The 23034-nt window shown below is 39.8% G+C and overlaps 2 protein-coding genes and 1 long non-coding RNA gene across 10 annotated transcripts in view; 2 read left to right on the plus strand and 1 right to left on the minus strand.

Moving 5' to 3' along the window:
• The window catches only part of LOC144042974 (uncharacterized), a 32960-nt gene extending 19173 nt beyond the window's left edge, over positions 1 to 13787 (minus strand). For 4 of the 7 annotated variants that reach the window (XR_013291034.1, XR_013291032.1, XR_013291033.1 and 1 more), the window contains exons 1-5: positions 13167 to 13787; positions 12966 to 13081; positions 11456 to 11632; positions 7314 to 7439; positions 7166 to 7243 (exon numbers count right to left, since the gene is read on the minus strand). This is a non-coding gene — a long non-coding RNA (uncharacterized LOC144042974). Of the gene's footprint in view, positions 1 to 7165; positions 7244 to 7313; positions 7440 to 11425; positions 11653 to 12965; positions 13082 to 13166 lie in introns of all 7 variants that reach the window. The other 3 variants (XR_013291029.1, XR_013291030.1, XR_013291031.1) reach the window with 3 other exon arrangements.
• Positions 1 to 17555, plus strand: part of cacnb1 (calcium channel, voltage-dependent, beta 1 subunit) — a 36370-nt gene extending 18815 nt beyond the window's left edge. The window contains exons 6-14 of one of the 2 annotated variants that reach the window (XM_077556117.1): positions 2 to 69; positions 1340 to 1500; positions 5464 to 5544; positions 7208 to 7266; positions 7334 to 7443; positions 11506 to 11657; positions 11823 to 11918; positions 12766 to 12951; positions 14916 to 17555. In XM_077556117.1, coding sequence (XP_077412243.1) covers positions 2 to 69; positions 1340 to 1500; positions 5464 to 5544; positions 7208 to 7266; positions 7334 to 7443; positions 11506 to 11657; positions 11823 to 11918; positions 12766 to 12951; positions 14916 to 15443 — 1441 coding nt within the window. In that variant the 3' untranslated portion in view covers positions 15444 to 17555. Of the gene's footprint in view, position 1; positions 70 to 1339; positions 1501 to 1817; positions 1847 to 5463; positions 5545 to 7207; positions 7267 to 7333; positions 7444 to 11505; positions 11658 to 11822; positions 11919 to 12765; positions 12952 to 14915 lie in introns of both variants that reach the window. The other variant, XM_077556116.1, reaches the window with a different exon arrangement.
• Positions 17556 to 18666: 1111 nt separating this feature from the next.
• On the plus strand, positions 18667 to 22724 carry arl5c (ADP-ribosylation factor-like 5C). Its single transcript, XM_077556118.1, has 6 exons — positions 18667 to 18807; positions 19306 to 19366; positions 19443 to 19590; positions 19766 to 19849; positions 20434 to 20585; positions 20672 to 22724. Exons 1-6 carry the CDS (start codon positions 18762 to 18764, stop codon positions 20718 to 20720), a joined length of 540 nt encoding a protein of 179 aa, XP_077412244.1. The 5' UTR covers positions 18667 to 18761; the 3' UTR covers positions 20721 to 22724.
• The last annotated feature ends 310 nt before the right edge of the window (positions 22725 to 23034 follow it).

A 23034-nucleotide genomic window follows, 5' to 3' on the forward strand; every position in this document is an offset into this window, starting at 1 on the left:
GTAAATCCGGAGGAAGCTCTAGCCTGGATGTTGCCACGGGAACGCGCAGGCCCACCCCACCCGGCACAGGTGAGGTCAAGAAAATGTGTGTACATTTCCATAACGGCCAAACTGAGCATCAATAAGCGGACCACCGGGTCACGTGTTCTCGGGCGGTTCTGTCTGGAAACAGATCTTCCCACCGCGTGTTAAATCATGTGGTTCTGACACAAAGACCCCCGTCTATTCCTCGATATCTTCCGTCTTCTGTCGCCGTTTTCTGTTCACGTCGCTCAGCTTTTGTTGCCTTAATTAAGGCTCTCCTCTGCTGTTTTGTTGCCACATCAAAGATCACGTCGTTTAATAGCGCGAATTCTGAGACAGGCATTCACGCTCATGATATTAACTATTGTTAGAATACTCATTCTTTTGCATTTACTCTATGTGCATTGAAGACATCTTTGAGTATTACCGGTAACTCACAATCTTCTTTGGGGGGTTGTTGTATGTAATAGCGGCACAGCAGATTGGGAACCTGATGAAAGAGCAAAATGCGAGGCTCAATCAGGAAGGAGTGAGCTATTACTTTTGGTGGCCCAAACATCTCAACATCTGCGGAGATGATTATCAGCAAAGATAAGGCTTTTCTTTTCAACGTGCTAGCCATTCAAATCCCAACCGCACTTGTGAACGGGTGATCCTTTATGCGTATTTTTGCCTCCAACCTTACGTAATAACATTACTACAAACACTAAAATGAAATTGGATACAACCTCCAGCCGCTAACGTGTTCTGTATGCTTTATAAATGGTGAGGTATTGTTATCAATTTGTTTCTTCTGCAATTCGGTCAGGTGAGCATTAGTCCATCAATGTTATTGCAAATTATAACGGCACAATCACAAAAAAAAACGTTTAATTTTACTGCATGAAACTAACCATCAAAATGCATCCTCATCCTGGCCAACCAAATTCCATCAACCAAGATTCTATTCAGCACTCGGGCCTTTTTGAAACTCATGAACAGAGAATTGTTTATGTATATATTATTCAACAACACCACATGAACAAATTACCGGAAATTATTTTAGCTTTCAGTCTGTGCAATGTCCGGAATGCTTGTTGTCTTCGATTCATTACAATCTTCAAGCATCTCTCAGCATTCATGCAGCATTCCTCGTGACAATCTGACATTTTCTTCTTCACACTCCTGTCAATGTCATCTCCACATTTTTCCGTTCTGATGCATCTCACATCTCGTCTTCTATCTTCCCCCTCTTTCCTTATTTCTGTCGCTGTCTCTGCTCTTTGGCTTCTTTTCCTTGGCGAACCCCCAATCCCCCCGACCCCACACCAATCAGCACACGTGGACATGCCCACGGTGACCGATGACGTTGACCCCCTGGACCTGGATGCCGAGGAGCTCCCTGAATCGCAGGGGGACCCTCGCTCCCCCAAGGGCATGTCCGGCAGCGTGACCTCGCCTCAGGCCAACGCGCACCGGCTGCCTTTCTTTAAGAAGGTAACAGTAGGAAGTGATGGGATTGGAGTTTGGGTGGGGACGGTCCGGGATGCTTCTCGCCTTGGCCAACACCCCTCCCCCCCTTTCTCCTCCCACCTGCCTGCATTTGCCCCCCATGTCCCCTCCGCCTATAACGCTTCCAAGATGCCTCCACTAACACCACACAGCTGCCTGAAACTCTAATAGGAAGGTGCTATAAACTGTACCCCCGGTGGTGGTACACTCCCTCCCCTCGATTCTAACCTGCCAATGACTAACCGTGCTCTTGTGTGTGTTTTTGTGTGTCTTCTGGCATGTTCTGTGGAATGCTTCCGTAGGCGGGCCAGCTAAACAGAAACAGAAGTCGGTGAGTGCGTTTTTCCTTTCCTAACCGGACTAACATATTCTGTCCCATTCCAGAGATTAAAAAAAAAAAGGTGGGGGGTAGCGGTGCATTTTAGCGTATTAATCGGTCCGTACTCCCTAATCACTCAACAGTGAACCCCCGTTTATCATGCTGAATACATTCCAGACCCACCCACAGGTAAAACACAGTTACAGAGTGACCGTGTTAAAAAAATAAAAATCAACACACTCGAAACACATTTAAACTTCTTAAAACACCTTTAAAAAAACAAAAAAGTATGCCTGAGTAGTAATACTAATTACTAGTAGTTGTTCTTACTTTCTCACTACAGTTCTGTGACACAAAAGAGGATTAAAGATTGTATTTTGAAACACTGAAATGTTTAACAAACTGTATAGTAATGAAAATCTGACCCCATACATTGGCTAATGAACATTAGCATAGATGCTACTGTAATTATGAAACAGCTGCTACTAAAACATACCTTAAAACACTGAAATGTCAAAAAACAAACAAACTACAAATTAATGAAACTCCTCTTGCTTTAATGCTAACCTATAATGTGAAATGCCTTTAGGTCGACTAAAGGACATTTTCATGCATGTTACAGTGATTATAAGGGTCACACAAGTGCATGTGAAAAATAAAACAATACCCCAAGAATGGAACATATTTTAAATTAGTTAGTTAGGTCAGTTGTTGACGACTTCTCAAGACATACATTCCCGAGCAGAACAAAACGAGAAAATCACTGTATCAGTGGATAAGGAGTGATTCCCAATCCCAACACAGACAAATGCCAACCACCACGCGACTCCTTGCATCAATGGCACGTCCATTGATGCGTCCCGACACACCTTCATCTCCATTTGTGACAAAAGTGGGAGACGCAGTCTCCACAGGCAGATCTGTTTGAACGTTTATAACAAGACAGAAATATCTCTGCAGTAACATTTTTAAGTGGCAAAGGTATTAGGTAAATTCAAATGAGATCCTATACGAGGGCAAGAGCTCATTTAAAATTATGATCATTACTTATATGTTAACCCCAAAATGTATGCATTCCGAATTCTCTAGAATTGAAAGTGTTAAATTTTGAATATTAATGCAATCTTTTCAGTTTAAAGAATTTGACTTCATCACAAAAGTGAGTGCACAAGTGCAAGCTTCAAAAATGCCCCCGTTAGACCTCATCTAAAATCTTCATTACTATTCTGTACAGCATACGGACTGACGGAAGGGATAACCCTGATCTATATTATTAGCATATCTCAGATGTATAAAACTATACACACATACTGTAGTCATCATTTAGCAAACTCGAGCGATAACAGAGCAAATATTCTGGAAGCTCTTTCTTCAATGCCAAAGCCGATCATTGAAGTCGAAATGCATGTGAGTGCGCCGATGGAGCGGACAGCGTTACTGTACACCGTACATGACACCATGCAGTCCACTGTGCACTGTGCTAACCCTATTAATACACCGTGGTTATGTACACCACTCCAGCGCTGGGCCCCGTGCTGACGAGAGCCATTAGGAGCCTTTTAAAATATGTATTTATAGCCCGTGTGGATGCAAATGAGGCCGAAAGAGATTTATGTAATATAATGTACCGGTAAATGCCTTTCAATACAAAGAGGAGGCGTGATGGGAATATGGATTTCCTGCCGTTACACCAGTCTGGGTGGTGGTGCGTTGTTGGGGCTGGGGGTGCGCAAAAGAAAAGGGATTTTTGAAGAGGGAAAGCGCTTATATGGATGAATCATACTTTAGCATGAGTCACAATGTAAGAATAAGCTTAAAGCGTGGTTCATCTTTGCGTGGGCATTGGGTATACAAACATGTTGAAGGCTCAATGGAACCATTTCTTCTTACAGTACAAACATGCTTATATATTCTTTTTTTAAAAACAATTCCCAAACTATGCACGGTGTGAGTCCTGGAAAAAAAACACCTCACATAGCAACATAATAATAAACGTTGAGGGAGTGAGGTTTTAGTCTAACAATGTGTTTACTACAGGTGGCGCAGTGATGGGCGTTTAGCATATCCGCCTCACAGTTAGGAGTTCCAATCTGGACTCCGACCTTCCTGTGTGGCTTGTGTTTGCATGTTCTCTCCATGCTTGTGTGAGTTTTCTGCACGTGGCCAAGTTTGGTCATCGAGAGCCCCTATCCAGCCTGTTTTCTATGTCTCCGTCCTTCAGCGCAGCAAGCTTAGCAGAAGCCTGATAACAATCCTGATCATGAATCAGGTGTGTTAGTGGAGAAAGATATGAAAACAGGCTGGATAGGGGCTCTCGAGGACCGAACGTGGCCACCCTGTCATGTTTATTTTCAGTCTTGTTTACTCCCTGTCATGTTTTCCTTGTGTTTTCCCCTTGTCTTGTCATTTCCTGTTTTATTGTGAAAAGTCTGACTCCTCTCGTTTCTGGTCACTTGCCCTTCCTCGTGTGGTGTCTGTGTCAACCCTGATTGTGTCCACCTTTCCCCATTACCCTCATGTGTCATCCAATCAGTGCCCTCAGCCAGGTGTGTCTTGTCATGTCATTAGTGTTGGTGTATTTAGTCGGTTGTCTCCCCCCTGTCTGTGTCGGTTCATTTTTGCTGTTGCAACTGTCGTAAGTCTTTCGCCACGTCACGCTGACCTCTTCGCCTGATCAGGATCCATGTCATGTTGTTAGTCTCGCCTTAGTTGTTTTGTCATGTTTAGCTTCATGTTTTGTTAGTTCAGTTTATTTTGTATTTTGAAGTTAGTTTTTTTTTTGATTAGATATTAAAACGTCTTTTTGGACTACACCTCTGCCTCCTTGCCCTGCCTTCCTGCATCTGGGTCCTAAAGCCCCCACTTACTGACACACCCTTGCTCTAAATCAGTGGTCCTCAACCCTGATCCTCAGGGACCGGTATCCAGCCTGTTTTCCATGTCTCCCGCAGCCAACACAGGTGGAGATCGTTATCAACCTTCTCCGGAGATTGGTGATTAGCTGATGATATGAATCACCTGTGTTGGCTGTGGGAGGCATGGAAAACAGGCTGGATACCGGTCCCTGAGGACCAGGGTTGGGGACCTCTGCTCTAAATGGTCTGAGGGTGTGAATGGATTTGTATGTATATGTGCCCTGTGACCAGTTCAGGGTGTATTCGTTTTCTCATTTTACCAGGAGCACAACTCTTTGGAGGGCATAAGCAGAAAACTAAATATTCACACTTCAATCATTTACACTGGATTGCTGTGAAATACTATGACAATAAATGCACAAGATATAATTGTTATGGTTATATATTATACAGTTTGAATACTAAAAATGTCTGAAAATTAATGTAAAATTATTTTTATATTTATATTGGAGCTCCTTAAATTTAGCAGATGTACCTTAAGCGGTGGCTAGTGAGTGTAAAAAGCCAGCTCCCCTGGCACACTGGGCATAATTATGCAGACTTTAATTAAGTGAGACAGCAGACAGAGGAATAGAAGTTCCTGTAATGTGTGTGGAAGTGACTCACAGTAGTCATTAAATCATGATAGAAGTGTACTGTGTATTGATTTGACTGCTTTCATATGGGAAGGATGTGGCCACGGGCTCTTTTATGAAAAGATGTCCCTTTCCACAGATGGAGCATGTGCCTCCCTATGACGTAGTTCCTTCTATGAGACCCATCATCCTGGTTGGACCGTCGCTCAAAGGCTACGAGGTGAGCATGCTCAAGGGACACTTTATTAGATACATAAGATCCAATATGAGAAATTCCGCCACGACTAAAACAATGCTAAGTTTTGATTGACGCTAATTGTATAAAAAGAAAATCTTCACACAAGCGTGGAAGCCGCCACAGCTGAAAAATAATTGGGACTAACTCCACTTTTCACTTGGTGGAATGTGTCCAAAATCCAAATAGTTTTGTCCTCATATGTGCACAAATGTAGCAACCATATTTCCTAATACTTTTGTCCACGTTGTATCTAGTATATAACACTTCTATCCACATTTGTATGGGCCTAACATATGCCCCAAAAGTTATGAGTCCACGTTAGCATTAGTCTTTAGCAGTCCACATTAGCATTAGCGCATGTGTCCCAATACTTGTACTCGTTTGAATCAGTATAAATGTGGGCAAATATATTGAGACTGGTGTACAATACTTTGTACACAAATTTGTCCCAATACTTTTGAAAAACTATTTGTATGAGTATTAAAAAATCATGCGTCCCAACACTTTTTTACACATTTGAATGGGTGTACGAGAGTATTGGGATACAAATATGAAACAAAGTATTGGGACACATGGATGTTACACTAATGTGCAAGGGTCTGCAATCTGCAACTCTGAAGCCACATGTGGCTCTTATGTCCCTCTCCTGTGGGTCCCTGTGGATCTCTAATAAAATGTATATATAGTAGAAATGTATAATTATTTTTAAATTACATGTACATTTATTTTTATTTTTTTAGATCAAGTATTATTTTAATAAATTAGCAATTTAGATTAAAAAAATAATTATAATTTTTTTCAATGTCAGAGTCCAAATTTACAAGTTGTCAGAAAAAGAGACATGAAGAAGTTTTATGTATATATATATATATATATATATATATATATACAAAAATGTCCAAAAGGTGACCATAAAATGTCCAAAAAGGAAGAAAAAAAACATAAAAATGCCATATAATTTACACAAAATTACTAAGTCATAAACTTTATTTTGAAAAAGGCAGAAAAGAAAACATTCAAAAAGTCACCATAAAAAGAAATCTAAAAAATTACCATAAAAAGGGCAGAAAATTGACAGCAAAAAATGCTTTAAAAAAAAAACTTGGTTGAAAAATAGCTATAAAATGACCAAGAAGGGAAGAAGAGACACATAAAATTACCATAATATGTGCATAAAATTGCCAAAAATGTCAGAAATTTTACAGAAAGGCGGAGAAGTCTAAAAAAAATTTTTTGATGAAAAACGAAGTCTGTTAAATTACAAAAACAACAAAAATATATGCAAAAACAGAAGACAAAAGGTAGAAGAAAATGAATCTCAAAGTATTGGATGCTGCATATTTTCTGTTATGGTGCAGCTCTAATTAGCTCTTAGGACCTCAGTACATTAGACTAACACTATAGCGTTACAATATTATATACGCTATAATGTGTTTCTTTCGTCACAATGTTCAAAGGTTTTGCGGCTCCAGACAGATTTTTGACTATTTATTTGGCCTTAAAAAACCCTGGTATAAGGCATTATGTGTCCCAACACTTTTGTATGCATTTGTATAGAAGTAATGTGTTCCAATACTTTTTGTAAGAAATGTGTTGTAAGTACCTCTCATGTCATGTCCTGTCAATACTGCCGTCCACTTTGCAGGTGACAGACATGATGCAGAAGGCTCTCTTCGATTTCCTGAAACACAAGTTCGAGGGAAGGTAAGTGCGTCTGTCCTAGGCTCCATTGTTGTTGTTTCAAAACCAACCGACTGCCTCCCTGTCGCAGGATATCCATCACACGGGTGACGGCGGACATCTCGCTGGCCAAGCGCTCAGTCCTCAACAACCCCAGCAAACACACTATCATCGAGCGCTCCAGCACCCGTTCCAGCCTGGGTAAGCCCACACATATACACAAACACACACGCACACATTTGTAATAAAGTATTTGTTGCCATCATACCACTTTGTTAAACAGTCGTCTGTGTTATTGTATGTTGTTTTATCAGATAAAATATAGCTCCAAACAACATAACTAGGTATAAGCATACCCTCAGCGGTCCTAAATGCCTTTACCCCCTACTATGTTTGTTTCTCATTAAAAACAATAATGTTTCAGGGTGTCAGTGAAGTATGTAGGTGGGAGTAGTTTGGCAAGGACATGGAGAACAACTTCCGAATTGCTTTAAAGAAATTCTGATCCCCCATCCAATGGCTCAGGAATGCACCATCAACACTGCGTCTGGTGGAGATGTGGCACTGCTGATCTTGACATAACATTATAGTCCTATAGGGATAGTCCTCAATTCCACTAACACGCTTTCACATGAAAAGGCAGAGTCTGGCAACTCTGATGTTATGTTTGAGTTTGAAGTTGAAGAAGTGGTTAAAAAGGTTCAAAAGCTTCAGGCATTGATGAGATTTGCCCGGAGATCTTGGTTGACACACCTCTGAAACATTGCATGGGCATGGGGGACTGCCTCTGCATCGGCAGACTTAAGTGGTGGTCCCCCTTTGGCACGTGTATTCCAACTACAAGACAATCACACTCCCCAACCTAAAGTCTATTCAGTGTTTCTAGAGATTCAAAACTCAAATTCAGGGTGGTGTTGGCCCCATCAGGCCCTGACTGGGTCAAATTCACCCAGGAACATTATTGAGAAATGAACATAACAGAAGGGTTAAGGATACTTATGGTTAAGTATAATTCAAGTACTCAGAACTAGGAATCAGAAGATGACAAAATTGTTCATCATTAATTTTCTTCCCAACTTCTGACCTCTCTTCATCCTGTCTCTCTGCCCTTCTTCACCCATTGCTCCTTCTTTGGCCCACCTTCCTCATCATCTTCTTCCTCCTCCTCCACCCTCTCTTGAATCAGATGTACTGGGTATGTATGCACCCCCCTCTCTGCCCACCTTCTCCCCCTTTTCCTCCTGACTCTCACCCATCCTCCACACTTTATTTGCCCGTATGCTTGCCTTGTCTGCTGCTCCTCATACTTCTCTGTGTGACAGCTTGTAGCTTCCAATAAAGACTACCCCCCCCCCCACCACAAAAAAAGTGTTATGAAACCAAAAAGCATATCCGTGGGAGGGCAGAAGGGCCGCGAGCTGCTCTCTTCGAGCGGGAGCCAAACCGGAGAGGCAAGCTGATACTCTCATGCCGCTCTCCACCTTGTGTGAGGGTGGAGGCGCTTTAGATGGTCCTCGTGGAGATACTGCGGGAAGTCCAGGAATAGCGGGTGGCAAGCTTCTCACTTCACTTTGCAACCAATGAGTATGTGTGTGCGTGTGTGCACAGAGGTTAATGGAAACCTTGCCTCCACTTCCGGCCCCAATGGCTCTTATCGCCGCGAGGGCGCCACGCTTGATAGCAACATTAGCCACATTTCCACCGAGTACGACGGTACCATTCAGTTTAGCACAGTACAGTTTGGATCGATCAGGACTGAAACACTTACGAACAATTTCGAGACTACAAAGAACCTAGTCTACATGTATGCTACCAGAATAAGACAATTAAGATTATTTGCCAAAGTTACTGTGTTTTGAAAATGACAGACAATTTCAATACTTCAACAAACCTGACATACAGTATGTTTTTGTAAACATTGAAGACAAGACAATTCACCGTGACATCACACGTTCTTCCGGGTGGCAAAAGCTGAAGCATACTCCGATAGCGCCACAAGTAATGAAGCCCTGGCAGATGGCTTGAATGATGATTTTAGCCTTCTTCTTGAGTACTGTAGTTTGAATGTGTAAAGTGTCAGTCGAAAAAAAAAATTTGTGAGCTCAATTGCTTGAAAGGCACACCCAAGAGCAGCGGTAATTTGTATTTGATGGACATAAGTCAGCACGGTAGAATGAGTTAACTCATTCACTGCCATTGACGGCTATAGATGTCAAAAATTCATTTAAACTTAAAAAATATATATATATATATTTCACTTTTGCTAACAAGAATTTGGAAACCTAGGCATTTTGTTATTGTTGTAAATTTAGAACAGATATAAAATTTGTGATTAATCCTTAGTTAACTAGTGAAGTCATGTGATTAATTACAATTAAAAATTGTAATCGCCTGACAGGCCTAATTTAAAAAAATAATAATAATAAGTGGGCGGCATGGTGGCTGACTGGTTAGCACGTCTGCCTCCCAGTGCAGAGGACGTGAGATCGAGTCTGGGATTCGGCCTTCCTGGGTGGAGTCTCCTCGTGCTTGCGTGCGTTTTCTCTGGGTACTCCGGTTTCCTCCCACATTCCAAAGACATGCATGGCAGGTTAATTGAACACTCCAAATTGTCCATAGGTGTGATTGTGAGTATGGTTGTTCGTGTCTGTGTGCCCTGCGATTGGCTGGCAACCAGTTCAGGGTGTACCCCGCCTACTGCCCGAAGCCAGCTGGGATAGGCTCCAGCGCCCCCTGCGACCCTTGTGAGGAAAAGCGGTTAAGAAGATGGATGGATGGATAAAAATAAGTGCCGTTTAATCATAATTAATCGCATGATAATTTTATATTTGTTATAAATGTACAATAAAAAAAATCTAGGTTTTCATAAAAAAAATGAAAAAAAATGTTAAGCTAATAGAAATAGTTCACATGAATTTTGGACGTCTATAGTCGTCAATGGCAAGTGAATGAGTTAATTAATGCAGGAGATAGCAGTTGTTGAAATGCCTCAGCCTTAGCATAGGCTAGCATACTATCATAGTTTGTAATTGAGCCCAGTTGACCATGTTAGACATTTGAATCAAACTGGCACACGTTTTGTCAGTATCAAAGACATTTGATTCTTCAATAATGTAACAAATGTGTGTCCTTAATGGAAATTTTGACTCTTACATGAAAGTAATCATCAATGACAACCAATCAAAGTGCACTGCTTGGTGAAAGGCTGTTGTTGCAAAAGGAGAAATATTAATCCAGGGTCAATTCAGAGATTCAACTGATTTACTGAGGACATAAAAAGTCTGCTCACCCATGTTCAAATGCCAGATTTTGGTATAGTAAAAACTGAACTTTTTCAAAACTTTTTCTACCATTAATGCGACCTAAAACCTGCATAGCTTAATTTAAAAAAGTGTCTCTTAGGCTTTTTCTGACTAAAAAAAAAAAAATTAAACAAATTCAAACAAATGTATGTAAGAAAATGTTGTGGCCATAATTCCACACAATATAGTAAACGTAAACACAAGACTGCTCATCACCAAAAGAACCCCTACAGCCAAACGCAGGATGTTAGGAAAAGACTACTAAATCATCTGAACTTTATTTGGAGTTAATCATTGGCATGTTACGTGGCAAGTGTGCTGATAGCCATTTAACATGAATTTGAATGTGATTGGTTAACACAGCCACATCTCGCTTATAAGTGTGCACTCTTCCACATTATCTCTGTTGTTTATTTTTATTTTATTTTACTTTTTTTTTTTTTTAAAGGAGTTTTACGTTATAGTGTTACAAGCTCATTGATGGAAAAAGATTTTAAATGAATTTATCTTTGCGATCAGAAAAACCTGGATTTGATCAAGGGTGTGTAGACTTTTTATATCCATGTAATTGCTTTAAGATCATTAGCCTTAATAACACTAATGCGCAACTTTTTTTTTCTTTGGCTTCTGTGTCATGTTAATGAGAATGTGCGCCCATAATTATTATGGCATCTCATTCTTCAAGTGCCTCCTTCTCTTATGTTTTGATACATTTTTTTTAAGAAGAGAAAAACAACATGAGGACTTCCTTGATGTTTGAGAGGCGACAGAATGAGAATGCTGTGCACCGTTCCATTTAGCTGTGCATAAATGGAACTGAACGTCTGATCTGAGCCAGTTCACACTGGGTTTTTTCTTGCATGATCTTGAACTAACCTTACATTTAGCACAAAGTATGAGTCGTGTAGTACTTGTGGTTGATACAGCGCTTGCTCTCATGTGTTTGCCGCACTCCGTACAGCTGAGGTTCAGAGCGAGATCGAGCGCATCTTCGAGTTGGCCCGTACGCTGCAGCTGGTGGCCCTGGACGCCGACACCATCAACCACCCGTCTCAACTGGCCAAGACCTCGCTGGCTCCCATCATCGTCTACATCAAGATAGCATCACCTAAGGTCAGTGGGGGAAGTTTTTAAAGTTGAAAGTTTTTTTGTTTAATCGATTTGTGTGTGTGTGTGGTGTTCATTGGTTGTTGAAGCATTTTCTCATGCTTGTATTTTGAATTTCTGAGTCAAGTGCATTAAAAAGACATTTTATTTTTCATTGCAAATGGCTTCTAGGTTCTGCAGCGGCTCATCAAATCCAGGGGGAAGTCCCAAGCCAAACATCTCAACGTGCAGATGGTGGCAGCAGACAAATTGGCACAGTGCCCCCCTGTAAGTCTTCATTTTCAACACTTTTTGTGAAAAAAAAATATTTATAAATATATATAAGACTCATTGCTCTCAGCCTTCTTTTTGTCAACTATTTCCACAAAACTGCATTCTGTTAGTTCAACACAAAAGTATTAAAAGGAGACATCTTATAGAAAATTTACCTTTTAATTGCTTGTGTACAAATAGTTTGGTCTTTGGAGTAACTGAACACGCATCAAGTGTGAAATTAAACAACCAAGTAACTCTTTTGTGAGCTATTTCTGAGTAAGTGTGTGTTTGAGCAAGCCCTTCTGAATTTGTCAATTCAGCAAAATTCAGTCTCCAAGAGTGAAATTATAATCAACGTATCCTTCAACTCTCAACTGTAGCTTGTCTTTCAAATGTTCCGTATTAATTGCACGTGATTTGACATTGACGAGAAAAGTTAACCTCCTGAAAATCAGTTGACAAATTACCAAGTTATGATTTATTTTCAATGTAAATGCATTGCCTTTGATGGTAAAATTGCCCCCACTAACATGGCCGCCACATTGGCACGTCGTTTAGCCAGGCTTCTAAAGTGCGAAAGTGTATCGAGTCCTAAATCATATCTGTGCCGGGTGTTGTGTATCGGCAGCTGTGACGCATATCTTGACCATTTGATTTACCGATACTTTAATGTCACAAGATCATTGTGATCTTCAAATTTAGAATTACATTGGAAAAAAGGATAACTATAAAAAACAAATTGAATTGACATACTCAATTGATTTTCAATTATTTTCCAGAGTCACAGCAAAGTGATATGTTGAAATGAGTTGAGGTGTTTGCCCCTAATGCAATGTTGTCATCTGCTCTATACATGAAGGAACTGTTTGACATCATCCTGGACGAGAACCAGCTGGAGGATGCCTGCGAACACCTGGCCGACTACCTTGAAGCCTACTGGAAGGCCACGCACCCGCCCAGCAGCAACCCACCCAACCCGCTGCTCAACCGTACCATGGCCACGGCCGCGCTGGCCGCCTCGCCCGAGCCCGTCTCCAACCTGCAGGTACAGGTGCTCACCTCGCTGCGCAGGAATATGGATCTGTGGCCCGACATGGACGGCCACGCCGCCGCCGACGGCAAAGAGGACGAGCACGCCCTCTGAAGTCAGTCCAGCACTCAGACTCTGCGGCCGCCTGAAAGTGGGAGGAGGAACTCGTCAAGAAAAAAAAAAAAAAAAGAAACACGTACACGTGACCTGCTAAATTAAGACCATCAAACCTAAAATGGAAATCCGGAGAAACTTAGAAGGCGCGCGTTTCTCCTCTTTTTCTTTGCAATTAAGAGCATAGAGCCAATTTGCCTGCCCTCTTTTCGTCACCTCGGTGGCCTCCTTCCTCTGCCAGACGCTTTCTAGTTTGCCGTCCTCCCCCGTTGTTGCCATGGCGCCGCCCCTGAAAACAGCAAGTCATGCCTGCCTCCTCCTCAGTCGGAAAAGGCGCCCAGTTTGGACCAGGCTGCCGCTAATACGCCTTTTAACTAAGAAAACACTAATCCAAACATACAGTTTGATTATGCATCTAATGCATGTCTGGTTGATTTATCTACTGGCTATGAGAAATCCCTTCATCTGTATTAGCAAAAACTTTTGTGTTCAAGGACCACATTCGGGTTTTTTTAAACAGACAGATGGGCCAGGTCAAAGTTCAAAAGTGGATCAAAATGTTCTAAAGTCAAAATTCCCATTCACATTTTTTAAATTGTAATATTTGTAATTAATTTAATTAAAGGTGCGATAAGAAGTATAGATAATTATCTGATCAAATTGTAAAAAAAAATATAATAATAATAATAATAATAATACATTTGTAATTTTGTTAAAAAAAATCTTGAAGATTAAATAATTGATACTCATTTTAAAATATGTAATATTTATAATGTATTGAAATTACAAATACTTCACTAATATTTTTTTTTCAGGTATGGTATAATGAATTAAAAAAATTCGATTGGAATGTAGAAAAATTAATGCATTTCAAATGAACAATTTTAGGGAAGTAACTGACAAATTAATACAAGTATTACAGTGCTCTTGATGAACGTCTCAATTAAAAATATTTATTAATTTTATTAAGTAATTGTTCATTGTAAATAATAAAATACAATATCATGGAGATAGACAATGCTACTGAATTTGAATTTATCATTTCATTTATTTATATATATATATATATATATATATATATATATATATATATATATATATATATATATATATATATATATATATATATATATAGCACCTCATGTACAAATGAAAAAAAAACATTTTTTTAAATCAATTATGGTCCTTCAGTACCAAATGTTTGCCTAGCCCTGCTTGAGAACCACAAATGGCTTAGAGAGAGAGAGAGAGAGAGAGAGAGAGAGAAAACATTTACAAACTGATATACACAGATAAAGTTCCCAGCAAAAGGTAGAAATATTACAGTTTTTACATTTGTAAAACAAAAAAAACACCTATTTCCCACCTGTTGCTTGGTGCTATGATCTCGTTGAGCCAGAGGGTGACACAGTTGTGTGTGGATTAACTGCTTGTGTGTTTTGGTTGGCTTTGACCTCTTTTGTGCATATTTTTATGGATGTTTTGAGCGTGTTTACACCAGCACTTTAACCTGCTAATATGTTAAATAGTACAATTTACTTAGCTTAATATAGGATTGTATAGAGTTGTGCAAGTAGAGTGGAACTGCCAAAATTGAATCACAATCCCTTTTGTGGTGCTATTTTCCTCGCAGGAAATAATTTCAAATTAGAATTGATGGATAATAGTGGCAAGCAAATATTTTTCTATTGCCTTGAGTTTGTCAAATCGGATTGTACCACTTTTGGCGCTTTCAATTTCTGTGGTTCAGATGTAAACAGTAATGTTTGTTGCTTGTGCTCCCCCTGCTTTCCCTTGACTGACTACTCACACTGTTTGTCTCTGCATGTTCACTGTGCACGTGGCTCGCCTCTTACTCGCCGCAGGGGTCCAGCCTGGAGCCCCCAAAACGAGAAGGCATGGAGAGCGGTGGGAGCGAATACCATGGTGACCTGGGTGGAAAACCTCAGCAACAGCAACAGTCGTACCTGCGCTCCTCCCGCGGCCAACTCCGAGGCAACAGCGGTCGCGGCCTATCCCGGCAAGACACCTTCGACTCAGAGACGCAGGGCAGCCGGGACTCGGCGTACACCGAGGCCGGAGACTCCTGCATGGACATTGAGACCGACCCCTACGAGGAGCCTGAGCCTTACCGCGGGGGAGGCGGAGGAGGAGGGGGCAGCCGCCTCCACCTGGCGCAGCACCACGGGCGCCAGGCGTCCTGGGAGGACGAGGGAGCCGAGCCGGACCAGGAGAACCTGAACCAGCCGCCGGCGCCCAGTCAGGGGGGGCAGCAGCAGCACGGGCGGGCTAAGCTGAGGGAGCGCTACTGCCAGGAGCCGCTGGACACGGGGGCCAACAAGGGCCGCAACAAGAACCAGGATGACTGGGGCAAGGACGTCTACATCCGCTGAGAGGACAGAAGAGGAGACGACAAATGTTTACATCTGACAACTACAGTAATCCCCATCTATTTGCAACGCCCTGCCCCACCACCACCACCCAAATTGTTTAGAATTGTCTATATCAGCCAGTTCTTTAAAATGTTTACAAAAAAAATTAAAAAAACTGCGATTTCCATAGTGACCAACATTAAAATACAATAATGCAGTAGGTTTAAGGGTTCATCTAAGAACAAAACAGAGGTTTATCCCTAAAAGGTACATTTAATACTGTAAAATTCTGCAGTTTGAACATTAACTATGCTTAGATAAAACTGTACTTAAAATAATGATTCAATTCAAATGTATTACACGTAAAGGCTATAAAAGTATCTTGACAAATGCTTGAGAACAAACAGTTCTAAAACATTAAATGAACATGTATTGTACTTAAAAGTTAAATACAACTGAACAAATATGCCGTACTGGATTAAAAAAAAAGAAGTGTTTAAGCCACTGTAACATAATACATCATTTAAAATTTTAACGCTTTAATTTAAATTATGTGGCACGAGAGGGAGTCCTCTTACCACTTGTAAATGACTGGCCTATAAATAATAGTTTAAAATAGTGGCCAATTCAAACTTTTTCCTCCAAGGGGAGCATGCAGAAAAATCTAAGAATGCCAGGGCTGCTTTCTTTTTCAGCAAATTAAATATTGTTATTGTTATATCATGCAGTCGACTCCTGCATATATATATATATATATATATATATATATATATATATATATATGTATGTATGTTTAAAAAACTTTTTTTTGCTTTTTTTTTTAAACACTTACTGAAGATGTTTGCTATTCACGGGTTGTCCCCTTCCATATCCCCTATCTACTGTATATTGTTTTCAAATTGTAGTTATTTAGAAAACCAGCTACATCACACACTGCTTAAAGGTGGAAAAGCAAAGTCGTTCGGACATTTCAGACATTTTGGGTGGCCCTGTATACCACTAGAATAGAGTAAATTTCCACAATATGAGCCAAAATAAGAGCAATCTGAAGATTGAGTCACCTTCAGATCTTATAGCAGTTGAGATGTTACTTCAACATACTGTACCTCCTGACACAAATTCAGCTGAGTTTTGGCACCATCTAGTGACATTTTCAGGCATATCAGAAAGAGCACCAAAATTTGCCAAGGCACTGCAAATAAGTGAGTTTTTCATCAAATAACTGGCTAGTCAACCCCTCACACCCCCACAAACACACCCCAAAAACTCCATTAGATGAATTTGCAAATAGTGGGGGATTTCTGTACTTTGTTTTTACACGTTAATTACTGCATGAATGTCACGAGACAGCACGAGGACACTACTTGTTATGATTGTCACCTCTGTCGAGATTCAGTAGAATGTGAGGACGTCATCACGTCTGTCCTCCAAAGTCTTAAACAGGGTCTATATCACCACCCCACCCCAATATACCCCCAGTGTGCAGTGTCAGGGTTCCTCCACAACTTCCCTTTTTGAATGTCCACTTCTTATCACCCGGACCTTAAAAGCAGGTGGACAAGTGGCTATATGTTAGATATTTTTTATGGACACAGTTCTCTCCTCCATTGTAGTTTTCATTGTGCTGCTATTGCACCCCCCCGAGCCCATCATCCTGCCAAAAAACTCCCACAATAATCCCAAGTGCCGGAAGGTCTCGCCAAGCCATGTCCGCCAACAGCGCCGCCGCCGCCGTCTTAACTCTTACACTCCTTCTTTGCAGGCCACATATGTTGTCTCTTTCTCTAGGTCCAACACATCTGGATTTTTGTGTTATTTATGCTCAGATATACTTACTTAAAATCACACCGACTCAATTTGTGTGTTTTCCCCCTCTGATCTTTTTTAAACTTCACTTGTGAGGTTGTGAGAGGCTTTAAGCATTAACTGCTCCCCCTTCGCTTCTTCAGTTGGATAAATGAATATTGAATGTTATTGTTGCGTTATCGCAATTGTTTAAAAAAAGAGAGATAATATATGACATAACATGTATCATTGGTGCCTGATTGTAGCTACATTTTTTTTTGCTTTTTCTGCCTTTCATTTTTAATCTGTGGATAAATTCGTATTTTAATTAAAAATGTAAGCAGAAAATTCCACTGTGTCGTTTTCTTTTTCTTCTCTTTTAAAGTACGTATAGTTCCCAGACTCCAGTAACACAGCTGAAGAGGTCAGCGCAGACAGCCCATTCAGTAAGCCACTGAGTATTCATGCTAATTAATACACTTTTAATTACTTTACTTCCTAAAGGATCCTTAAGGATAGCTATAAAGTTTCTAACCAGGGGTCATAAAAACGCAGAATAGTCCATTTCAATCTTTAGGTGTTTCAGGTCACATTTCACATTAATTAATCAGTACTCATTCGACTTTAGCCCATAGAATCACTTTTATTTAATCACTCTATTATTGCTGACACACCTTGTTTCACTTGAAGTAGCGGAAACAACACGGAAAGGAATGCCCCATGCCCTTATTTGGACATACGATGTGCGTCACTATGTGCGTCATCAAGCCCTCCATTCGAGAGAACAGTGTTGCCTTCAGGTACAATACGGTCAACACAGAAGCAAGTTTATAGTCACTCGTTAAAAGTGATTAAATACAATTTGTTGAGTATAGACTATTGGTGCGAACCAGGAATTATACACTCTCGTAATTTCTAAGTGTGTAACACACAAACACATATTTTCTACACTAATGCAGTAAAAAAAAAAAAATTGTATCACTGTTTGAATGCATCAGGCTATCAATGGAGGCGCTCCCTTCCGCATTTAAAATTGTACTAAATAATGTATATATATAATTTTAGTTGTATTATTCACCCCCAACACAGGGGAACTGGAGACTTAAAACTAAGAATTTGCCGTCTTTGTCATATCGTCGGAGACACTAAACCTCTAGTTTACGAAAAACTTTGGTCAGCTATTGATATTATTGATACTTACACGTACAAACACAATACGGGTCGAAGCCGGGCCTGAATCAGAATTAATTACTTCACGAAAAGCTATTAATACGACTAAGCTGCAGTACACACCACTGATCTGTATGTTTTCAGCGAGTACACACGCGCGTCATTTTTTGTCACCATTTTAGAAGGTGAGTTCATGTGTCACGAGCCAGCGTGGGAAATTCAAGACTCAGGGGCGTTTCAGTTCCGTTTTCCTATTGTGAAATAAAGACTCCGGTTTTCACAAGAGACTTCAGTTGACAGTTCAGTTCAGCTCAACTTCTACCAGGAGACTCATTCGTGGGGATTTATTCGTTTATTTATTTATTCATACACACTTTGTTGGACATGGGATTCCTTCTCACCAAGATGATGACTGTGTTTGGTAACAGAGGTAAGAATAATTAGTTTATTCCTCAATTTACCCATTCAAAAATAGAGTAACATTTTAAAATGAATTATATACAGTATTCTGTAACCATTTAGCCCTCAGTGTCAATTAGTATTACTGTGCTACTCCTGTACACTGACCATTGTCCTGTGCTATTTTGAAAAAGTGACAACCAATGGAGTCATTATATGAAGAGGACACAATAAAGATGACTTCTCATACTAGTCATTAACTTACATTTACCAATGACATTTTAATGCATCTGTGAATCAATTAAGCCACATATAATATTTACATTTGTCGTCATATTGAGTATATGGGTATAAGACCCCTGTATGTTGCTCTTACTAACCATTGATTTATGTAATATTGTGTCATTAATGTGATATTGTTCTTATTGTTTCATTTCTAACATGAGAAGAACTGTAATGCTCACAGCGGGTACTTCTCACATTTTAGCGCTCTTTAAACTGAAACGATGTCACAAAACTTATCTTCCAGAGCACAAAGTCATCATTGTTGGTCTGGACAACGCAGGCAAGACGACCATTCTCTACCAGTTGTAAGAAACATCCCCTTATTTACTTAACATCTCATTTTCTTGACATGTCACCAATGCTGTATTTATTGACTTCTAGTCTGACAAAGGAAGCCGTTCACACATCACCAACGATAGGCAGCAATGTGGAGCAGATCACTGTGAGGAACACACACTTTTTGGTGTGGGACATCGGAGGCCAGACGAGCCTCCGTAGCACCTGGTACTCCTACTACTGCAATGCTGAGGTGTGTTGATAGCGTGTCCTCTCTTGGAATGTTACATAAGCAGTTTTCTGCCTTGTGGGCCTTATCATATTGTTGCACCTGATAACCAGGAGCTGTGATCATTACAGTCATTGTATTATGTGTGCAAATGGGCTATGAACTTATTGTATGTTTTTGCCGATGGTGCACTTTTCAGATTGTCATTATAGTTGTGGACAGCACGGACGCAGGACGACTCATGCTCACCAAAGACGAGCTACACCGAATGCTCGCACATGAGGTGCATAGGCATTTTCCAGACATTCTTTTTCATTTTGTAATGGCGCCATCACAACTCTTTTACAAACTTAAGTGAACACTCTTATAACACAAGTGAAACGCATCAATATATTATATGGATGCATTTCAATAGGATGTGCGAAAAGATTTCAGTTGTTTCTATATGAGAATGTTTCACTAATGTACAGACTAGAAAAGTAACCCACAGGAGTGAAATGTTTTTATGGACAAGCAAGTGAAAAACTTTTACATACACTATGAAATCATTTTTACATCTTACTGAAATGCACTCATAACTGAAATATGTTATTGACTGGTGTCTATAAGAGCATTTCACTACTAAGAGCGTTTCAATAGTGTGTATGAAAGCATTTCAGTAGTTTACGTAAAAGTGTCGTGTGTATACGAGCGTTTCAGTTGTGTGTATGAGTTTCAGTAGATTATATGGGTGAAAAAGATTAATTTATGTGTATAAGATCATTTTACTAATGTAGAAGTGTTTTACTTGTGTAGGAGAGTGTTCCAGTGATTTGTATGGGTGCTTCACTTGTATACGTGAAAGCAATTGACTTGTTTTTCCCGCAGGACTTGCAGAGGGCCGCTGTTCTGGTACTGGCTAACAAACAGGACGTAAAAGGCTCCATGACGGTGGCCGAGATCTCGCGCCACCTGACGCTGGACGCCATCACATCGCACAACTGGCACGTGCAGGCCTGCTGCGGCCTGACTGGAGAGGGGTCAGTTTCAGAACGTGAAAGTATCATGACAAAAAGCTGATAGGTGAGAATTCATAGCATTCAGATGATTTTGTTGTGTCTTCCAGTCTCAATGCCAGTCTGGACTGGATGCAATCGCAGGTGGTTGCCTCCTGAGGATCCTTCCACTTCTTCCTCAAAGGAATGCGTAACAGTGAACACTGGGACACAGCCTACCTCAGCGGAACCGTGTCAATCATTTGATTGGTATGCAAAAAGGTGTGCCGCAATCACGTCAGCATAGATTGGGATTGTTTACTATCTAATTATCTGTAAATGTAAAACTGTGATTGTTATTTATGCTCACTTCAAACAAGACCGAATGAATGGACATTTGAATTTAACTCCTCCCTTGTGCTGGAAAAGGAACAAAGTATTTGTATACATGCAGCATGTGTGTGATGACTTTATGATTGTATGTAGTGATTTTAAAATTACTAATTTTGTAAAAAACTGCTAATTTTGAAATTAGCAGGGATTAATGGTAATTAGCTAAACTAAACAGTTACAAAGCCTGTGTTTAAGTTTTATTAAACTAAAACAAAAATCTCACTTGGTTAAAATGCATAGTTTATGCCATTATTAAAAAATATAGTAGTGCCTTGAGATACAAGTTTAGTTTGTCCTATCAACATGTTTGTAAGCCAAAGCTTGCGTATCTCAAATCATCTCTTCCCACTGAAACAAATGGAAATGCCATTAATCCGTTTCAGCCTTCCCCCAAAAAAACAGAAAATACTGTAATGTATAATTTAATGAGGACAAATAACACTGGATAATATTGTACGGCAAAAAATTTGACAAGCCAGTTCATACTGTTCATTGAGACACTCAACTTATCAGTATGGCATTAATATTAATATATTAATATTAGTCATCGCACCACTTGTGTTCAATTAGTTGCCTAAAGAATCACCTCAACATAGATGCTATTTAAGCATTAGCATTAAGCCAGTGGAAAGGAAGGCTAAGCTATGAGGTTGTTTTAACCCGTGGGCGTTATTTGTCCATTTTCTGGCTTTTTTATGTTTTTCTGTTTTTCATCAAAGAAATTTTGAAATATATAAATATTTGAAAAAATACACTAGGGACCTGACATTTTACCAGGATTGTTTAAAAATGTAGAAGTTCAAATTGGCGCCATGCTGTAATTTATAATTATTACCAAACAGGAGGGAGAGATTCATACGAAATTGTTGTAATAATGCCCGATTTTGGCTCATTGACTCCCATTATAAATCACAGTTTTAATTTTGCTGTTAGCATAATACTGCTATTATTGTCCATAGAGGGCATTCAAAAAAAAAAAAAATTTAAGCAATATATGTATAGATAGGTCTGATGCCAGTGAACATTTTGAGCGGTTGAAAGTGAAAAAAACATTCATAAATGACACTTCAAAGGAAATGCCAGATTTTGGCAAAAATTACAAGAATTTAATCAAACTATAATAACGCCCAGGGGTTTTAAATACACAATCTTTGTTTTATGTTTCGTAACGTCAACTGGTTGTAGCAATAAACAGCTTGAAGCCTTCTTTTGTTCCATATTTGCTGAAGTACTGCTTAGTGTCAAGTGAGTTCACTACAACCATACCGCGCTTATTTCTCAAGTCTGCGCTCACAAGCCAAAGCAACAAACAAAAAAGTCCAAATGACGGCTCATATCTCAAAAAAACTAAGTAGAGTCACACATGTCGCAAGGCGCCACTGTATATTACACCAATTTTAACAGAAGGAATTTACTCTTTGGAATTTTAAAGAACATTTTTGGAACATTAAAAAAAAAAAACAGCTTGGTTCAATTTGACATATTTTTACCCAATTATTTATTAAATATTTATGTATTATACTAGTTATTCTTTTGACCATCTGTTTTCCAATACAGTTTATTTAGACTTAATGTTGTTTCCCCTAATGTATTATACCATTTCTGGCTTGTTGGTATAAAAAATCAGCCATGTGTAGCATTACATTACACAGTCAAAGACTCATGAAATGTATTTATTTAAACTTTGGGAAGGATTTTTTCATGTAGAATGTGTGGATTGCTATTTCTGAAGAGTTTCAAGGGCTTTTTGCTCCATATGTGCTGTAATAAATGAACGCATTTGAATTTGTATTCGTTGCATAAGGTCAAGTGAGTTTTTGTGATGCATTTTGCTAAGTGTATTTCACCTTCATTTCACAATTTAAACAGGAGAAACAAGTAAAGGAAGGCGGCTAGGATGTCAACACAATCCACTACCAAGTTCCTAATGCACAGTATGACATACAGCATCACCGCCATCTTGAAACAGTAAATACATTTTTTCTTCACACGTTCCAAGAACCAGCACGTGGTGCGTCCGCTTGCTGCCACAACTGAATTAGCGGCGTGCACCAAACATCCGAGAACCGTGGGAACTTGATTCTCGGTTTTGCCGAGTGGT

The sequence above is a fragment of the Vanacampus margaritifer genome, chromosome 2 (genome assembly GCF_051991255.1).
Source record: "Vanacampus margaritifer isolate UIUO_Vmar chromosome 2, RoL_Vmar_1.0, whole genome shotgun sequence".
Lineage (NCBI taxonomy): Eukaryota > Metazoa > Chordata > Actinopteri > Syngnathiformes > Syngnathidae > Vanacampus > Vanacampus margaritifer.